At 46.0% G+C, this 12,898-nt stretch overlaps 1 protein-coding gene across 2 annotated transcripts in view; it reads left to right on the forward strand.

The window, feature by feature from the left end:
- Nucleotides 1–12,898, forward strand: part of PREX1 (phosphatidylinositol-3,4,5-trisphosphate dependent Rac exchange factor 1) — a 219,720-nt gene that overhangs the window by 84,765 nt on the left and 122,057 nt on the right. For both annotated transcript variants that reach the window (XM_054045980.1, XM_054045981.1), the window contains exons 2-3: nucleotides 960–1,031; nucleotides 6,616–6,738. In XM_054045980.1, the coding sequence (XP_053901955.1) occupies nucleotides 960–1,031; nucleotides 6,616–6,738 (195 nt within the window). The remainder of the gene's footprint in view (nucleotides 1–959; nucleotides 1,032–6,615; nucleotides 6,739–12,898) is intronic.

A 12,898-nucleotide genomic window follows, 5' to 3' on the forward strand; every position in this document is an offset into this window, starting at 1 on the left:
AGTCAGCCTCCCCTTCAAGTGTTTGTCTGTGTCTGCCAAGATGCCTTGGAGGGGGAAGGGTAAAATTCTCTTCTCCTCATCTCAAGGGAGGCTTTTAACCCCATCACTGCATCACCAATGTCCTCTGCTAAATCCTTACAACTGGATCAAACATGTTGTGGTCGGATATATTTAGTGTAAATGCAGACAGTCCCTCACTAGCAGTAACCTGAACAGAAATCTAAAGATGGGTATTGGAATCACTGTCCATTTGTATCTGGACCTGAGCTTTTTATTGGATTGACTTTCACAACCAGAGATGTATTGAATGAGGGAGCCTGGGCAGGGGTGAAAAGTTCTGACATTGTTTTGACTGCACCTTTAAACTAGTCCAAGTAAAATGAAATGGAAATGAAAATGCAACCCAGGCATCATTTGCAGGTTTCCATTTCCCTTCCCCAAGTTCTGGGTATACTGAGATTGTCTATAGCCCCAGTTCCTAGCTCTGACATGCCCTCAGCTTCTGCAACATGAACATCCTTTGTTGTTCCTTGCAGTCCTTTTCCTTGACATATATCTTGATGGGAGACAGGCATTTTGCCTCCCAAAGTCAAGTCAGAGGAGAGAGAGGAAGCCTTCAAGAGAATAAACAAACAGTTCCTCACATTGGTCTGCCGGTGCTAACAGATATTTAAGTCAAAAAGAGTCAGTGGAGCTTCTGAGGAAAGACATTTGTCACAAGACAAAAACCAAACATCTTTAAGGAAATGCCTTTTATGTACCTGGAATGCTAAGCTCAGTCTAACAGTCCTAGTAATGACATGAGGTAGGTTTAGAATCAAGTCTCAGAAATGATCGGTCCGTTGTGTTATAACATCGTACTTGTGTGGCTGGATGCTAGGGAAAAGCCAAAAGGCACAAGCAGTGAACTCAAGCAGTATTAAGCCATTTGAAAATAATCCCTTTTTCTCTTCCTTCAGGCATTTCTGCACAGAATCAGACAGAATGCTGTGGACAAAGCCGAGAAATACATAACAGAGGAGAATATCAAGGTACTTCTTCCAGCTTTCTCATTTTATTGGCAGTTTTATTAGTTTATGTGAAGAACTCATAATTAGTGGCAGAGAATCCTGGGGGAAATTATTCATGAATATTTCAGTGAATGAGAAATCAAACACCCATAGGTCATATTCACACTTGTTTTTCATTTGTTCTTCAGGAACACGTTGCGAGTGACATTTGTTTTGTAGGAATTTTAGTTAAAAACAATTTTTGGGACCTGTAGCCAAGTGAAATTTGTGGCAGGAAGAAATGGAAGTTCTAGAGCTTCAGCCATTAATCTAAGGCTTATAAGCTGAACTGGGGCTTGCTCCTGTAGCAATGACATCAACGGAAGCTTTGCCATGAGCTTTAATGAGCAGAGGATCTGACAGTAATAGACCAAGGTGACAGCAGCATCCTCATCATGACATGAACAAGGAGGTTAACACCCCTTGTTTTCCCCAGAGTTGGTTCCTCCCTTTCATATGTTAGTATTACTGTAATGTCTAGTGACCCTAATCAATGATTAGGACCCTGTTGTGCTATTCGGTGTGCGGTCAGTAACAGTAGGCCTTGCTGCAGACAACTCACTAACTACATGTCAGACAGGACAGACGGGTGGCACAAACCAAGCCAGACGATGTGGGGGTGGGTTGGCAAGATGAGATAACAATAAAATGAACAGAGTTTAGCCAAAAAGTAGAAGTCACAGCTCACCACTTAGTCCACCTGTGCCACATGGGAATGATTGGGAGGCAACAGGATGGGTTAGAAGGAGGGATTTTAAAGAAAAAGGGTACAGATTTTACCAGGGAGTTTTTCCTGTGCATGGGGGAAGGGGGAGTTGGGAAAAGCATGGAGAGGCTTGAGAAAGAAGCGGACAGGTGGGCAACTGAGGCTGCCACTGTTGGCAGAGTGAAGGTGAGAGTCCCTAAGCATTCCTTGTGCAGTCTAGCCTGGGCTGTTAGCAAGGCAGAAGTGTTACCCATCAGCAGAGAGCACGTGTTCAGGGGAATAACACATGCAGTGACTAGTGACTACAGATCCTGCGTGCTGCAAAATATGTAAAAAATAAACTAATAAACCCACACACCAATTTGATGATCTGACGAATGAACAAAGGTGTTGCTGAATGTTATTCTTGCTGCTATTATTCATTTAGTATTAAAACATGTGCTAATTATGACTGTTTCATAATCAAGTGCAACAACCACCAGCCCATCCAGAAAACTCCTCATTTTCTCTGGTGATTAAATGGATTTGTGCTTGAAGTTCCATTGCACCTCTCTGGGGATGCACCATTATATTTTCGGTTTATTCTTTCGCTAGGTGCCCAGAGGACTTTCATGATGAAGTCTTTAAAGGCTCTTTCTTATTAATGGTTATTATCTTTACCAGCTTGCAGGAACAGAGCTTCCCTTTGGAAATGAAGGGCCTGTTTACATTACAGTGGAGGCGGGTTCATAGCAGCACAGTATGAACGTTATTTCCTCCTTTCTGTTCCCACCAGAAGCAGTTTCAGTGTCTTTCCTGCAGCCAGGAGCTTTTTCTTCTTGGCCTCCCCATGGTGTTGCTCACTGGTGCCCTGTGGAGACAGGTGCCCACTTGTGCTCTGTGTCTCTGGTTACCAGGGAGCTGTGAGATAGCTAGCACCTTGGCTGGCTGGTGGCACATACTGTGGAGAGTGTATAAATGGCTTGGAAGCCTGTTTAAAGATGAATCTCTCTCCTCCTCTCCCTCTTCCTGCAGTTCGAATGTCTGGAGGGAAGTTTAGAGTATTTTGACTGTTATTCACTGCAAAGCAAAGGAAGAAAATGTCTTTTAGGACCAGCTGGGATAACACTGTCAGTACTAGCACTGTAGATTTCTCTTACAGCTGACATTTTAGGTGGTTGGAGAGTTCAGGGAACCTTGGACACCAGTTGTGTCACCTCTAAAATGACCAGTCCCAGGTCTGGTCTACACACAGTTTTTGTACCAATATAACTAGTTTGGTTTGAGGGGTGATGTTTTACTGAAATAATTATATTGATACAAGCCCTAGTCTGGATGCAGTTATAGCACCATAAAGGTGCCTCACATACATATAGCTTGTCACCTTTCCATATGGGAATAGCTATCCCAGTATAAAGCACTGGATATATGGCTATAATGCAGCCACACTATGAGAGTTGTCCCACTTTTACTGTACCGGTATAACTAAAGCGACACAACCGTTGTGGGTAGGCAAGTCCCCAGCTGCAGATCCCTGACATAGTGCTGGGACATAGAAACTTCATATCAAACAAACAGACTTTTTAGCAAAGTTAGGGAAGGCCCCTCTGCCCCTTTTAGCCTTAGATGACCTTTGTTACCTAAGGAGCCTGGATTCCATTGGCCATCACAGAACACAGTATATTACACAGCAGATATTCCTTGGATCATAAAATACCCCCTTGAAGACTGCTCCTTGTAGGGTAAAGTCATGCCTGACAGATGTTTTCCTCTTCCTTGCTAATCTCCTTCTGGCACAGCTTTCCTCCTGGCCATGCAACAGAGGCTAACATATCATAACATCAGTTGCAGCTGAGCTGGAGAGCTGTGGTATGTTCTGCTAGGATTTGCACTGGGAATTTTCTGGAAGCAAACAAACAGTCCCTCTGTGGAGAGAGAAGCTTGTGTTCCTCTCCTCCTTCCTCTGCTTTCTTTGGTTGAGCACAGCGAGCTGTTCAAAGGCCAATAGTGCCAATTCGCCATGTTGGAATGCTTTATTCTTTTTGAGCCAAATGGTGGCTTTAAGACACAGGCCTGCATTGGGGATGGTGCAGGGCTACAGTGTTCTAAGTCAGTGGTCCTCAACCGGGGGTCCAGGGGCCCCTCGGGGGCCGTGAGCAGGTTTCAGGGGGTCCGCCAAGCAGGGCCAGGGCTAGACTCCCTGGGGCAGAGGGCAGAAAGCCGAAGCCTCTCCACATGGGGCTGAAGCTCGGGGCCTTGAGCCCCACCACCCGGGGCTGAAGATGAAGCCTGAAAAATGTAGCTTCCCCGGGCAGTTGTCCTGCTTACTACCCCCTAACATCGGCACTGGCTTTTATATGCAGTAAACCAGTTGTTGTGGCACAAGTGGGCCATGGTGTTTTTATAGCATGTTGGGAGGGGCTCAGAAAGAAAAAGATTGAGAGCCCCTGTTCTAAGTCAAGCTCTGAGCCTCCTGCAGTGAAAGGGGAGAGCAAGTACAATGCAGTTCCATTAGGAGGATGCAGCATGCTCTCCTTTGCACATCCAGCCAACAAGTGTGGAGCGGCAGAGGACTATGGCACTGCCCTCTTGAGAACCTTACAGCAGTGGTGGGCAACCTGCAGCCCGCAGGCCGCATGCAGCCCATCAGGCTAATCTGCTGGTGGGCCGTGAGACAGTTTGTTTACATTGACCATCCACAGGCACGGCCGCCTGCAGCTCCCAGTGGCTGCGATTCGTCGTTCCCGGCCAATGGGAGTTGCGGGAAGGGTGGCCAGCACATCCCTGAGGCCCATGATGCTTCCCGCAGCTCCCATTGGCCGGGAACGGCGAACTGCGGACAGTGGGAGCTGCAGGTGGCCGTGCCTGTGGATGCTCAATGTAAACAAACTGTCTCGCGGCCTGCCAGTGGATTACCCTGATGGGCCGCATGTGGCCCGCGGGCCGCAGGTTGCCCACCACTGCCTTAGGGGGCACAGTTGTGTCTATCCTTAATGTAGAGTGGAAGGCTCTTTGAATCCTCAATCTTGCACATGCTGGTAGGGACCAGATACAAACTGGCCATAGGAGGAAATGGACTTCATACCTGTCTTGGGGAGAGTTAGTACTTGAGCTCAAGGTGGTTCCTCCCGTGAGTGGCTAATATCACATTAACTCAGGCTGAAGCATGTGATATCATAGCCAATGGGTAAATTCCAATGCACAATATTGCAACCTGAAAGCATGCCCGATAGCTAAAATGTGGGGTGGGAAGTGCTGGAAGCTTCTGAGTCTCCTGCACTTCACCCAGTGAATGTTTGGACAGTGGAAGCCATTTCTCTTTGGTATTGTTTACATCACAAGAGTGTCACTTATTGATGAAGCCAGAGCTAGGCTGTTTGCAGTGTGAGAAATGGCTTGACTTCACCGCATTCCTTCCCTTTGACACAGGCCTGGTTAGAAGAAAGGATTGGAAAATATAGTGTAACACATATATCCCAGATGAGGCTCTAGTATACAGCCTGCCTGCTAAGCCTGTCCTCTAGAGACTGCCAATGCTTATAACCTAGCTGGGCCACTCGTTTGTCGGGACTCCTCTCTCTTTATGGCAGCATTCCAGCCCCTGCACTTCCACTTCCACTCATGGTTTCTTTTCCTATTTCATATGGTGATAACTAAATATTATACAGCTTGCATGTTTGTAGCACCTTTCACCCAGAGAACTCTGTCAGCATACTACACCCCAAGGGCTTTTTTTCAGACGTGAACTGAGTGTGTGTGTTTGCACATCAGCAGTTGTGCATGCTCACTACCATAGATACTCACACAAAGTCAGAAATCATGTTCACCCATGGCTAGCAAGATACTTATCTAGTAAAAGGATGCACAAATGCCCAACTTGCACCGACACGCAATAGTGCATATCCAAATTAAGGACCTAATTCTCCATTACCCTGCAGCTTGTGTGGCCATTTCCATCTGTGCAAAGTGGGAGTACAATGCTATTATTCTGATTTGGTAGCATTGTTATATTGATTTTGCTCTAGTATAAATAGCAACACAAGGAGCAAGGTAATAGAGAATTGAGGCCCTTATCTACATGTGCACATGTGTGTGTGTGCGCAAGCTGGGAATCAGGCCCTTAATGTGCAGTTATGACTATGTAAATACATGCCTAATTTTGGTCTGAAAAAGTAGGTCCTGTGTTTGAAGGAAATGCTTTGTCCACTAGTCAAATACACGAAAGGTGTGGAACATGGCTGCTGTTTCACAGCACACAGCAACACTGCATTGCAGGGTCAGACGAAATGGCGTATATAAGTGAATAGTATCATAATTATTTAAAGGATAGGAATAATAACTCCTTCCAGTTTGCCTAGAAAATCATTGCTAGCCCCTCATGTTGTGCAAAAAGTACCACAGGATCCTTAGTGACCACAAGTGCTGACGTGTTCAAATGACCTCTTATGTCTGTTTCCTCTGAAAGTTGATTTGTCATGAGTGGGAGGGGAAGGCAGAGGACTTTTTTGCCCGTCTCCTTAAATGTGAGTTTGGCCTTTGTGAGCCCACATGGTATTTCCCATTTACCTTCTTGAGAGTTTGTGAGAAACATTCTATAGAACTGACAAAGGCCGATGATGATTATCAGGCCTTGGAAAGTTCATCTTTATTTACATAGGTCAATGGCACAAGCAAAACTAAGATAATCCCTGGGGGAAGGCTGAGAATGTGAAAGGCACATAATCATCCGTACCCCAGAGACATTTTAAAATGCAGCCACTCCTATTGATTTTGATTGCTTCCTGGCAGCAGTAGATAGGCACCGTATTTAGGCACTTCTACTTTAATAAGACACCCCAACCTTCATCAACAGTTAACACTGGATTTCTCTTGGTATTTCAGATCCTGTTTTCCAACATCGAAGACATTCTTGACGTTCACAAGGAGTTCTTGGCTGCCCTGGAATTTTGTTTACAACCAGAACCTCAATCTCAGCATGAACTGGGAAATGTTTTCTTAAAATTTGTGAGTACAATGACTTAATGCTATCTGTAAATGCAGTTTCCTGTCACATGCTCCCATGTCCCTTAGCTAGCCCTAATCTCTTAGTTTTGGTAACTGTACCATGACAATGTGTATCTTTTATGAACGTACTATATAGGGTGGGAAAAACCTTTGTGAATGAGACTGGAACAATGGCAACCAGATCAAACCCAGCAAAACAAGGAGGTATTTTTAGAAATTCTTCCTCTTCCCCTTGCATAGAATTTCTTTTTTCTTTTCTTCTAATCTAGCTGATCACATTTTACTAAGAGTTAATTTTCTTTGGTTCTAAAAGTTTTAAAAGAGCATCTCCATTCTAAATAGAATCAATGCAAACATCTCTATGTTTTAATACAAAATAAGATTGGGATTTTAAACCCAAAAAAGACAGAAAATTCAAAACTAAGACTCCTACTGTAGCAATTCTCCTTAATAACTTGGTTACATAATGAAGGCCCGATTTAGGTGCGCAATCCCAAGACTAATTTTTGTATAAAATACACTAATTCTGTATGCAAGACAAGTAATTATGAATGTGTACAATTTGATTGGCATCTCACTCACATGCTATTTGCATGCAAAGTTACCTGATTTGCATACAATAACACACAGTTGCATGGACATTTTTTATGTGCGACTGCACTCCCAAGGCGTTTGAAAATCAGAAACCTCCCACATAACATCTTTGCTGAGAACGCTAATAACTTTATTCAACAGGAGCAACTCTCCATTCAAATCTATTCCATCATTCAATAATCTGGGATGATCCAGAGTTTATAGTGTACCTGGTCTGTTTGAGTGCACAGAATTCATACAGTCATTCATTACATTCATAAAACCACAGCACCTGCTCCCTTTGCATACATTTGTTTATTTATGATGTGACAATCATGTAAATATTATTACTAGTAGTAGAATGTATTATTTATATTGTAGTAGTGCCCAGAGGCCGTAGTGAGGAGTGGGGCCACACCATGTTAAGGCTATGCAAACACACAGGAGAACAACAAATCATAGAAATGTAGAGCTGGACCAGACTTCAAGGGGTCATCTAATCCACACACACACCCCCCCCCCCCCCCCCCCCCCCCCCCGTGCAGAGGCAGGATTAAGTCCATTTAGACCGTCCCTGACAGGTGTTTGCCTAACCTGTTCTTATGGTCCATATATTGAACACCTACTAGTATCACTGCCTGACAATGGGACATACTAATGATCAGATGTTTATTTTACAATTATGTGGAGATGTTTATTTTACAGTTATTAACTGGAGATACTAAAACAGGATGTTCCCTTGGGGGTGCTGGAAAACTGCAGGGTTTCTTATAAAATAGCATTGATTCAACGGAAATGTTAGTATATAGTCATTCGCCCAAATTCAGCCCTGGTGTATAACCCCATTAACCTCACTGACTATAGTTTCTTGTATAAATGTTGTATTGTATAGAGTCACAAGGTGGATGAGGTAGTATCTTTTACTGGGCCAAATTCCGTTGGTAAGAGAGACAAGCTTTCGAGCCACACAGAGCTCTTCTTCCAGACCTCACCCACTTTGTGTCTCTCTAATATCCTGGGACCGACACGGCTACAACTACACGTCAAGTAATATTGTATAACAGTAGTTTTCAACCTGCGGTCTGCAGACTAAGGGTATGTCTACACTACGGGATTAATCCGAATTTATATAATTCGAATTTTGGAAACAGATTGTATAAAGTCGAATGTATGCGGCCACACTAAGCACATTAATTCGGTGGTGTGCGTCCATGTACCGGGGCTAGCGTCGATTTCTGGAGCACTGCACTGTGGGGTAGCTATCCCATAGCTATCCCATAGTTCCCGCAGTCTCCTCCACCCATTGGAATTCTGGGTTGAGATCCCAGTGCCTGATGGGGCCAAAAACATTGTCGCGTGTGGTTCTGGGTATATGCTCCCCCCTCTCCAGGGAAGCAACGGCAGACAACCGTTTCGCACCTTTTTCCTGGGTGAATAGTGCAGACGCCATACCACGGCATGCATGGAGTCCGCTCAGCTCAAGACAGCAGTCATGAACATTGTAAACACCTCGCGTGTTATCATGCAGTTTATGCTGAACCAGAACCTGCAAAACCAGGCGGCGAGGAGTAGGCTACGGCAGCGCGGCGGCTAGAGTGATGAGGATATGGACATGGAATTCTATCAAACCGCGGGACTCGGTGCTTTGGAGATCATGCTGTTAATGGGGCAGGTTATAGCTGTGGAACGCCAATTCTGGGCCCGGGAAACAAGCACAGACTGGTGGGACCGCATAGTGTTGCAGGTGTGGGATGATTCCCAGTGGCTGCGAAACTTTCGCATGCCTAAGGGCACTTTCTTGGAACTTTGTGACTTTCTTTCCCCTGCCCTGAAGCGCCAGAATACCAAGATGAGAGCAGCCCTCACAGTTGAGAAGCAAGTGGTGATAGCTCTGTGGAAGCTTGCAACGCCAGACAGCTACCGGTCAGTTGGGAATCAATTTGGAGTGGGCAAATCTACTGTGGGGGCTGCTGTGATGCAAGTAGCCAAAGCAATCACTCAGGTGCTGCTACGAAAGGTAGTGACTCTGGGAAATGTGCAGGTCATAGTGGATGGCTTTGCTGCAATGGGGATTCCCTAACTGTGGTGGGGCAATAGATGGAACTCATATCCCTATCTTGGCACCGGAGCACCAGGGTACCCAGTACATAAACCGCAAGGGGTACTTTTCAATGGTGCTGCAAGCACTTGTGGATCACAAGGGACGTTTCACCAACATCAACGAGGGCTGGCCGGGAAGGGTTCATGACGCTCATGTCTTCAGGAACACTACTCTGTTTAAACGGCTGCAGCAAGGGACTTACTTCCCGGACCAGAAAATAACCGTTGGGGATGTTGAAATGCCAATAGTTATTCTTGGGGACCCAGCCTACCCCTTAATGCCATGGCTCATGAAGCCATACACAGGCAGCCTGGACAGTAGTCAGGAGCTGTGCAACTACAGGCTGAGCAAGTGCAGAATGGTGGTAGAATGTGCATTTGGCCGTTTAAAAGGTCGCTGGCGATCGTTACTGACTCGCTCAGACCTCAGCCAAACCAATATCCCCATTGTTATTTCTGCTTGCTGTGTGCTCCACAATCTCTGTGAAAGTAAGGGGGAGACCTTTATGGCAGGGTGGGAGGCTGAGGCAAATCGCCTGGCTGCTGATTATGCGCAGCCAGACACCAGGGGGATTAGAAGAGCACACCATGAAGCGCTGTGCATCAGAGAAGCTTTGAAAACCAGTTTCATGACTGGCCAGGCTACAGTGTGAAATTTCTGTTTGTTTCTCCTTCATGAAAACCCGCCCCCTTTATTGACTCATTCTCTGTAAGGAACCCACCCTACCCCTTCCCCCAGCTTGCTTTCAAAGGAAATAAAGTCACTATCATTTAAAAATCATGTATTCTTTATTAATTGATTATAAACATAGGGAGAGAACCGACAAGGCAATCTGGGTGAGGTTTGGGAGGAGGATAAGAGGGAAGTAAAAGGCCACTGAAAAAATTCAATATAATGACAGCCTTTTGGTTGGGCTGTCCACTGGGGTGGAGTGGGAGGGTGCACGGAGCCTCTGCCCCCCACGTTCTTACACGTCTGGGTGAGGAGGATATGGAACATGGTGAAGGGGGAGGGAGGTTATACAGCGGCTGCAGCGGCAGTCTGTTATCCTGCTGCCATTCCTGAAGCTCCACCAGACGCCGGAGCATGTCTGTTTGATCACGCAGCAGCCCCAGCATTGCAGCCTGCCACCTCTCATCTCAAGCGTCCCTCATGACCTCACGTTCACTGGCATCTTTCCTAAATTTAGATACCGTGTCCTTCCACTCATTCAAATGAGCTCTTTCATTGCAGGTGCATTCCATTATTTCTGTGAACATCTCATCTCGCGTCCTCTTTCTCCGCCACCTTATCTGAGATAGCCTTCGGGATGGAGGAGGGAGGCTTAAAAAATTTGCAGCTGCTGGAGGGAGGGTTGAAAAAAAAGGAGAGAAGTTTTTAAAATGATACATTTTACAGAACAATGCTTATACTCTTTCACGGTGAGCTACACTATTCACATTACATAGCATATGTGATTTCAGTACAAGGTCGCATTTTCCATCTTAATATTGAGTGCCTGTGGCTTTGGTGTTAGAGATCTCAGACGCAGGTCCGGGCAACAGAATTCAGCTTGCATGCGGCCATGGTAAGCCTTTGTCTTTCGGCTTCTGCGCCCTCCTTTCCCACATACCAAGCAAAGCCCGCTGACTGCTGCGGTTTTCCTGTTAACCTTCAGCAGCAGAAAACAAACTAACCCCCCCCATCCAATTCTCTGGGATGATCTCTTTATCCCTCCCCCCACCGCATGGCTGGTATCAGGAAAGATCCCTGCAGACACCAAACTAACCCCCCCACCATGAATTTTCTGGGATGATCGCTGTACCCCTCCCCCCACCGCGTGGCTGGTAACAGGGAAGATCCCTGCTAGCCAAATGCGAAAAGCTCAGGGCTAATTCCCCCCCGCCGCGCTTGGCTAACTGCAGGGAAGGATTTCTTTTCAGCCACAGGCAAACAGCCCAGTAGGAACGGCCACCTCTGTCCCCTTCATTAAATTCCCGTATTTCAACCAGGTTACCATGAGCGATATCACTCTCCTGAGGATTACACAGCGAGATAAAGAACGGATGTTGCTTGAATGCCAGCAAACACCGGGACCATACGCTGCCAGGCTTTGTCATGCAATGATACCAGATTACTTGCTGCAAGCATGGCGTGGTCAAGTGTCCTACCATGGAGGACAGAATAAGGCTGCACTGCCCAGAAACCTTGTGGCAAGGCTTTTGGAGTACCTCCAGGAGAGGTCCCTGGAGGATTTCCGCTCCATCCCCAGACACGTTAACAGACTTTTCCAGTAGATGTACTGGCCGCGAATGCATCCCAAGTCCTCAGGGCAAAGTAATCATTAAAAAATGCTTGCTTATAAAACAAGTTTTATATTTTAAAAGGTAAACTCACTTGAGGTCCCTTCCATGGGGTCATGGTCTTGCATACTGGCTTGGGAGGGTTGGGAGGGTACTTCAGTCAGGCTGAGAAAAAGATCCTGGCTGTTGGAGAGAACGGAGTGCTGGGTGCTCTCTGCAAGCTCGTCCTCCTCCTCTTCCCCATCCGCAGAATCCTCAGGTGTAGCTGATGAGATTATCCCCGCCTTGGAATCCACGGTGAGAGGTGGGGTAGTGGTGGCGGCCCCCCGCCAGAACTGCATGCAGCTCGGTGTAGAAGCGGCATGTCCGCGGCTCTGACCCGGAGCGACCGTTTGCCTCCTTTGTTTTTTGATAGGCTTGTCTGAGCTCCTTGACTTTCACGTGGCACTGATCTGAGTCCCTATTGTGGCCTCTGTCCATCATGCCCTTGGAGATTTTTTCAAAAGTTTTGGCATTTCGTCTTTTCAAACAAAGTTCTGCTAGCATGGAATCCTCTCCCCATATAGCGATCAGATCCAGAACCTCCCGTACGGTCCATGCTGGTGCTCTTTTTCTATTATCGGCCTGCATGGTTACCTGTGCTGATGAGCTGAGCTATCTGTGGTCACCTGTGCTCTCCACGCTGGGCAAACAGGAAATGAAATTCAAATGTTCGCGGGGCTTTTCCTGTCTACCTGGCCAGTGCATCCGAGTTCAGATTGCTGTCCAGAGCGGTCACAATGGTGCACTCTGGGACAGCTCCCGGAGGCCAATACTATCGAATTGCGGCCACACTAACCCTAATTCGAAATGACAATATCGATTTTGGCGCTACTCCGCTCGTCAGGGTGGAGTACAGAAATCGATTTTAAGATCCCTTTATTTCGAAATAAATGGCTTCGTTGTGTGGACGGGTGCAGGGTTAATTCGATTTAACGCTGCTAAATCCGAATTAAAGTCATAGTGTAGACCAGGCCTAAGATTTCCAAAGAGGTCTACACCTCCATTTGAAATTTTTTAGGGGTCCGCAAATGAAAAAAGGTTGAAAACCACTCATATATAACTTTGTTATTGTAATGTTTAGTAATTCATTCTTAATCGAATACCCCTTATTAATGAAATATACATAAATGTGTAATAGAGAAATAATTAGACTGGGGTTCTC

Source organism: Malaclemys terrapin, chromosome 12 (assembly GCF_027887155.1).
Source record: "Malaclemys terrapin pileata isolate rMalTer1 chromosome 12, rMalTer1.hap1, whole genome shotgun sequence".
NCBI classification, from domain to species: Eukaryota; Metazoa; Chordata; order Testudines; family Emydidae; genus Malaclemys; species Malaclemys terrapin.